Source organism: Salarias fasciatus, chromosome 22 (genome assembly GCF_902148845.1).
Source record: "Salarias fasciatus chromosome 22, fSalaFa1.1, whole genome shotgun sequence".
Classification (NCBI taxonomy): domain Eukaryota; kingdom Metazoa; phylum Chordata; class Actinopteri; order Blenniiformes; family Blenniidae; genus Salarias; species Salarias fasciatus.
Window position 1 is genome coordinate 15,491,336 of NC_043765.1, and position 8,320 is coordinate 15,499,655.

Here is an 8,320-nt window from a genome sequence, read left to right on the forward strand (position 1 = left end):
TTTTACCTGCAGCATGTGATTTTTATCATTGATGATTTTAACAGTAGACTGAAGTCCTCATTGGACTCAGCAGCTTCACTCTTAACCAATCAAAGAACAACTTGAATCTGATAAGGGTTTAAGGTTTGCAGCAGTAGTACTCTGTAAAATTGATAAATTTATAAAAAATCAATGTAAAATAAATGGACATCAATGAAAGACTTACACACAAATTCTGTTGGGTGAATTAATTCTTGCAGAATTACTCAGATAAAGTCAGAAAGCTGTCCCTTGACAGAATGTCCAATGATGCACAAACAAAGCGCAAGAGTGTAGAACACGGAAAATCATTCCATCGGAACTGTTCACCAGCGTTGGTATGGCCACAGTTTTCAATTTGCCCGGCATTATCAGGCTGTCCAATCCTCCAAATTGCAAAGTCAAACCTGGATCCGTCAGACCACATCCAGGCTCCTTCTTTATGAACGTCACTGAGTCCAATCCAGGTATAGCTCTGCTCAGGATTCAAAGTCTTAATCAACCAGTTGACAAAGTTGTGTTCCTCCTCACTGTGGATGGACACCAGGTTGGCTCCCTGAGACACACAGTAGAGTTCTGCATCAGCCCAGGTCTTGTCTGCGGCGACGTACCGATAGCAGCGGTCTTTGAAGCTGAACCAGAACGGTGGACAACCGCCGCGCTGGAGCTTCATGTTTTTCTCCTCCAAGGGAGTCGCAGCACAAAGAGCGAGGAAACACAAAAAGAGGAAAAACATCATGTTGACGTCTCAAAAGTTCTCTGAGTGAGAAGGCCTTGATGTCTTGCTGGAGCTGTTCAGAGCCGTTTGAGGAGACTGAATCACACAGAGGAGAAAGTCTTTTATATCCCTGAGAGAGGCGGAGCTGCACTGAGAGAATCTTAACAACATTGTTCAGGTCAATAATTTTCTTCTTTTAACTTGTCACCGCCAATTTCTTGCCTGCCACTGACACCCCGAGGAGTCTGATAAGATTATGGTGATTTGACTCAGATGAAAGTCAAATCTGGCACAGTTGCTGCCCTCTGCTCCAGGAGCAGTTGCTGAAACCAGCTCAGGTGTGATTTGAATGAAATCACTGTCAAAAAAATACTGCTGCTTTTAGCCAACAAATCAATAGAGTCAATTCTGATTTCCTTCCCAATGTGTGAGTGATATGACTATACATGTGTCTGCCTCGAGATTGAATCAGGTCAATAGCATTTAGCAAAAAGAGCTAATGTCTCCTTATGGTGGAGAAGAAGCCAAAAGAAAGTGGGGGCTGACCTGAAGACAAAGTGGGGGCTCAACATGCTGTGGGTGAAGTTCACAAGTTAAACATCTGTCTGTGCAACCAACCATTAGAACAAGTGACAGAGCTTTCACTGTTAGGTGTCACTTTAGAGCAAACTGTGAACATCGCGCAAGAGACACCAAACTAATCAGTTGCAATGTCCATTTTAATGTCAACAGAAACATTTACTACACTCTCTAGTATAGATGTGATTTGAACTGTTGTCCCATTGTGTGGTGGAGTACTGCTAATAAAGCTCTTCACAAACTCCAAACTGTCCCTTTAGAACCAACATTAATGCAACGCATCAAAAACTGGTTGATTTGTTGATCTGTGTTGTCTTTACATAAGATCTGGACCTCACACAAAACATTTAGCCAGTTCTCTGTACTCCAGTCCACCAGGTAACAGACAACGGTTTAACATGAGACAAGCCTCTTTTGCTACTTTTGCTTTGTTTCTGCCAAGAACTAGTGCAAAAACTTAGACTCCAAACTTACCTAAACAACTGAGTAATCAGTAATGAAATTCTGCTGAATTAAAGCAACTACCGTATTGGCCCAAATATAAGATGATGTTTTTTTCCAGAAATTGCATCCTCAAAAGTGGGGTCGTTTTATAATCGGAGTCATCTTATATTCCGGCCAAGATGGTATATCAATGGAATGGTTCATGTTGTATGTTTCTTCTTCTTGTGCCTTAAACCTCCTCATGCCTGAACTTTATCACTAAGGTGGGCTTGAATCTGAATGTTAAGAACTGTTTGTGTTATGCATAAAAATAATACTTTTATTTTGATGGAGAATGAACTCCAGTACTAACTCGTAGTTAGTCCAGTCGTAGAATGGACTACTAATACTAACACTGGTCAAAGTCAATATGATTGAATTTTCACAGTCATTCAGCCAACATATACATTTGTACATAAGGTTGCGTAGTACTGCATGAAATGTTTGAAATCCAGCTGTAACAAACAAATGCCTGGCACTCTCCCAATGAAGTTTTTTCAACAGAATCAGTCATTGCACACCACATTGAGTTTCCGAATGCTCGACTGTTTACAGTTACACCAAAGGTGGGCTGTATATAATGGTGTAGAATAGGGATGCAAACAATTAATCGATTATCGATTAATTGTTGATAAGAAATTACTCGATTAAAATAAATTACTTGCAAATTATTGCATTTTGAACCTGTAATTCCCTTCAAGCCCGCATAAGGGCGCGCTTGACGCCAAACGTCTTTGACACACAGGAAGACGAGACAGACGAGAAGCGGTAAGCTGGCAGGATGAAGCCACTGGATGGAGCCACTTTAAGTTGGTTAATGACGACAAAGACGCCAAATGCACAATCTGTGGAAGTATTTTAAAGTACAACTCCACCACCACTTCGCTAAATTATCACCTCAATACGTCACATTCAGCTGTGCTGCGAGGAGCGAGCTGCACAGCCTGCAGTCACCGCAGCGTTGGGACGACAAGTGCTCATATATTAAAAAAAATTAGATAAGTCTCACGCTTTGCAGTGAGGACCACCATGGCTTGGATGTTTCACTTTTGTTTATGGGCACATCCGTTATTCTCAGGGATGTTTTCAATTGTTTACAGGCAGCCTGTATTTTAATGTAAAGGAGGATTATAAATGGTGCTAATAGTCCAATTGTGACTTAATTTCTTTTCAGATTTATGCATTTTATTAAACTGCTAAATAAGAGACAGTGCACTAATTTATTTTCAAGTTACAGTTACCTTCATTCTTGTTCTATTTGTTTTGCTTCTAACAGACAGTGCACTTATTTATTTTCATGTTTCAACGAGCCTTAAATTAGCCTTGTTAATGCATTGTTCCATTTGTGAATGTGTTGTTCCCTGCTGTTAAGAATAAATCTTTTGTTAAGTAACATGATTTGCATTTTCTCTTTCATAAGAAAGACAGTATTTTCGTAGAAATGAACAGATTGATTCAGAGGGAAATTCAGCTTTGCAGAAAAATTGCTGCTTATCAATTAATCGATAATCGATCGATAAGATGAAAAAACTGTCGATTAATGAATTACTCGATAATTTGCATCCCTAGTGTACAATATACTTTAAATGGTGTCTTCATTTGTACATGCCCCAAACCTGCGCATGAGCACATTAGCCTGTGCATACATAATGCGACACAGCCGCTGCATGTCTTCATCATCTGTCAGTTCATCAGTGATAAAATGTCCCAGATATTTATATTTATTGACCACAGTAAGAGTATTCCCACATAATCTGAAGTGTGGAAAACTCAGAGATTTATCACCTTGTGTTCTACAGATCATCATCAAACTTTTTCCAGCATTATATTTAATGTCATAGTCAAGTCCATACTTGGTGCACATATTAAGCAGGTCCTGGAGTCCAGCGCTGCTTGGGCTCAGTACAACAAGATCAGCACAGCAGAGAGGATTCCACCCTGCCTCACTCCATTAGTTACACCAAATGAAGATGAGACGCAAGTGCCCCACCTCACCTGCATCACCTTGTGATAAAATTCTTGAACGCAATATGTAATAAAGTTTGCTGCATTTTGTAATAAGTTGTTACATATTGCACCGGTTATTACAAAATGCGGGTGTTAATTTTTTTTTTTAAGAAAATGTAACAATTTGGTGCATTATGCAATAAACCACCAAAATTGATGTCTTAATTTGAAAAAAAAAAACATGATAACATCAGAACAACATTGATTTTAAGCATTCTGGCATGACTCATAACTAAGAATTACTTTTACAAACTAGTAAGATGTTTCATTAGTCAACACTTATTTAAATATGACTGTTTATTATAATCATAGAGAATGTGTTTGATAGCTCAGCGACAAAAACTGCACTTACCTAAAGCACGAGGAAGGAGTTCCCCTCTTCCATGCACGTACATGGACGCAAGCCAAAGACATGAGTGATTCACTAAGCTGCAGTTACGCCCAAGGCCTGCAGGGGCCGTTGTTTTGCATAAAACGTGAAAACTCCTTAATGCATCTTTAATATTAGCCAGTGGCAGTTTTTGATATGGGCAACATGGGCAATTGCCCAGGGCGGCATTCTCTAGGGGGCGCCATGGGAATGAAGGAAAAAAAAACAAAAAAACATTTGAAGCCGGGATAAAGTAGGCACACAACTTCAAATAGCAAAATGTAGGTCTTTCAATTAATCCCCAAATTTGTTTGTGTGTCTAAAAAATGAAACAAGGATGCAGTACAAAAAAAAAATCACCGTTTCAATACGGCAGTGGCCACTTTTCCAGAGGAAAAAGAAGAAATGAAACATTTACACACAGTCACATTGTGCAAGTGGCCACTACACAACATTTGAGCTTAGCTAACGCAGCTAACACAGCTATTTCACATTACACTCGAACATAGATGCGCACAATGGCGCACACTATCAATCACATACATTATAAATGTTAAACAGTCTCAGAAAATCAACAATTTCTTACTGACGTCATGGAATATGAGTTTAAAAATCATGAACGTCCACAGCACTCCTCTCAAGCATCTAGCAACAGCAGCAGAGAGCAACACCTTCCAAGTCGGAATTTTCCCAGCATCCTCTGCTGGTTTCACACTCACCAAAAATGGTTCTCTCACACTCCCTGCTGTCCACAGGCAGCAACTACACTTGCAGAGATCTTTTACACAGTGTATTCCCTTTTCCACCTGGTTACACATTTATTTGTGCTCAGTGCTCATTTTCTCATCAGGTCATGTTATGGGTGACTGAGCGCCTTCTAAAGGCGGGAAGTCGCCGCTCACAAAAGTGGATGAAACCAAACCAAGAAGGTAGGGAGGGACGGTGGATGAGTTCGCTGGTGGGCCTCACTCTTCAGGTTAATTAGAAGTCAAATTACAATACAAACTGCTTATAAATAAAGCACATATAGCTCGCTCAACATGTCTCAGTCCAAACTGTGCACTCAAAAATACAGAGAGGAATGGGAATCAAACCCTGAAATGAAAGGCTGGTTGAAGCCATTTATTGGAAATGATACACAGTCATACCGCCTGTACTGTGAGGTTGACTTCTATGCCAAACTTTGTGATATAAAAAAAAAAACATATGACAACCAAAGAACATACTTAAAAGGCAAAGCCTTATAACAGTTTCACCCAAAGCAAGCTGTCATTAAAGCTAGGGTAGACAATGTTGTCCAAAAGCACTTTTTGTCATACTGACTGAAATGCTCCTTTCCCCCTGGGAGAAGTCAATACATTATGTGTATGGAAAAAGGTGTGGAAAAAATCTGACAACTGTAGCGGCCAAAGGACAGTAAAAACTCCGACCAATTGTAAGGCGCGGACCGCTCTTAAGAAACCAATCAAATCCCTTCGCCGTTCTACCAGCCCCCTGCGCGTACATTTCAATGGTGTGTACTGGCCCTGGTTCAGTGCGCACGTGCGTTGCCAAGGCGCTCTCAGCGCTCGCGGCTCGCGTGAAAAATAGAACGAAGCAGAGCGGGCGCGCTGTGCTCCTATATGCGTTGTGTGCGGGCAGTCAGAAAGGTTAATAACATTGGAGGTGATCACAAACTCCGTGCGTGTGGCCGCGCGGCGCTTCTGCATCCAGTGCATTCGCTCCCAATGGGAGCTCCTCCAATGGGAGCTCCTCCAATGGGGTGGGAGCTGGGCGGAGCCTTGGGGAGATGCTACATTCGTGCTACATGCTAGTTTTCCAAGATTGCCGACCCTAGCTTTAATGAGTGAAAAAATTGACTCTGCAAGAAAGGCAGAAGCCACCATGGCATTAGCTATTGCTGAACACTGTTCCATGCTGGCATGTGATCACATTGAGGAAGCATGTAAAACTGCTTTCTCAGATTGCTACTACTCACAAAATGCACAGGACAAAGTGCACAGAAATGATTAATGATGTTCTAGCTCCATGCTTTCTAAAAAGTTTCACTGGTGATTCCCCCTTCTCCAGCAGAGTAGAGCTCGAGCAGACCGAACTCCTGCATGCACAGCTGCAGAGTGCATGGACGGCAGCGGTATATCCTTCCGCGGAGCACTGCGCATGCGCAGGTCTGTGTGTATCAAAACGTTATTTTAACGGATTGAAAAGCTAACACGTCTTTTAAAATGTTTTATAACCAGTCGGATTTACTTCACGTGCTAATATGCCATCCCCTGGACCACTGGAAGGAGTATTTTGTCCACTTTCGTCAGTCTTGCTTTGTTTCCTATTGACTTTCAGTAATTGAGCTAAGCTAACTACGATGCTAACAGCTGGGAACCAGCCACTGGACGCAGAGACACGAAAAAGGTATTTATGAGCTTGTCTAACTTTGTCAATGATAGGGATAGGGTGTGGGTCAAAAATCTTCAGAGTATTCCTTTAACAATACAGACCAAGACTGATTTATATAATGTGGGTATAGACCAGGGGTGCCAACACTTTTTCGACTTCCAAGCTACTTTTTAAATAACCGAGCCAAAATGATCTACCCACAATAAAAATGCGAAATATATCCTGAGTATGCTTCATATTAGTGCTGTCAATCAATTTAACAATATAATCAGATAAATAAAGGTTAAAAACCAGGGGGGACAGAGCCTTTTCTGTTACTGCCCCGAGGCTGTGGAACTCCCTTCCCCCCCACATCCGCACGGCCGAATCTGTGGGAATTTTTAAATCACTGCTGAAGACCCACCTCTTTGCCTTGGCCTTCAGCTAGGTCTTTCCTTGGTGTTCGAGTTTGAGATGTGCTTTAATTGTTTGTGTAGTTTTGTCTTTTCACCGTTTTTTGATTGCTTCTATTCTCTGCACTTGTGTGAAGCACTTTGGCACGGCTATGCCGCTCGTAAATGTGCTATATAAATAAACTCTGACTTGAATGACTTGAGATAAATCACAGTTTTAGGCTATGATTAATCATGATTAATCGCATTTTCAAAATCTTACAAATTCATGCAAACTAGTTACTTCACTATGACGTTATTGAATTATTTTATCATTTACTGAATATAAAAGTGATTAATACTATGAAAAACATATGCGTAACTTTAAGTATTTGCTTCCATTTTATTATTAATGTACATAAGCTTATATTATTTTTGTGAACATGCACTGTCTTTTTCTTGAATTTGCATTTGAACACACATGATGATTTTTTGTTTATCATCACCTAATCATCATTTTTCTGATTTGACATTAAATACATCATAATATAAACTCATTTAGTATGCTAATAAACTTTTATTCTGCAGATTTCAACATGAGATTTCATTACATTGGATTACTACTTTTAATTTTCGGGTCTTGCTACAATGTTTGAGTGGTCTTATTTACATATCAACACTATTACATGGCATCAATGCTTATGTGACCATGTGGCTACATTCATGACACCAATTTGTGCTTTTACTGCCCTCACGTGGTCACAAATTATTACTACAGGTACTTTCATGAGAGGTTGCAAAGTATCAACTTGTTAATCTTCTCTAGTGATGCTCTTCATTTTACCCCCATAATGATGATGAAAATCTACGATCTGTACCAGGATAAAAAGAAGACCATGGACTGAAGAAGCAGACGTGTCTGGAGCCACTGTTTGAGGACAAAACTGAACAATAACAGAATGCAAAGAAATCTTAAAGGTGTTACATCTGATAATTACTCTTATTTGTTAACTTTTTCATATACAGTCTCACATTGTCTCTATTGACAGTAAATCTTTTGACCAAATTCAAAAGAGCCATACTGATTACTGTGTATCATCTTTTTTAATGGCAATCTGTGTACATAAACAAGGTGAAGAAACAAAAATACATCTAAGATTATTTCCTTTAATGGATTGTTATTTGTTTTCCTGCAGTGTCATATGGATCAGAACGTATCGATAGCAGCGGCCATTGAAGCTGTACCAGAACAGTGGACAACCGCCACGTGTTTTTCTCCTCCAAGGGAGTCGCAGCACAAAGAGCGAGGAAACACAAAAAGAGGAAAAACATCATGTTGAAGCTTCAAAAGTCTCTGAGTGAGAAGGCCTTGATGTCTTG

General features: G+C 40.2%; 1 protein-coding gene across 1 annotated transcript; it reads right to left on the reverse strand.

The window, feature by feature from the left end:
• Window positions 1-241: 241 nt before the first annotated feature.
• LOC115409782 (lactose-binding lectin l-2-like) lies at window positions 242-757 on the reverse strand. Its single transcript, XM_030121058.1, has one exon. The coding sequence runs from the start codon at window positions 755-757 to the stop codon at window positions 242-244; it is 516 nt and encodes a 171-aa protein (XP_029976918.1).
• Window positions 758-8,320: the final 7,563 nt, after the last annotated feature.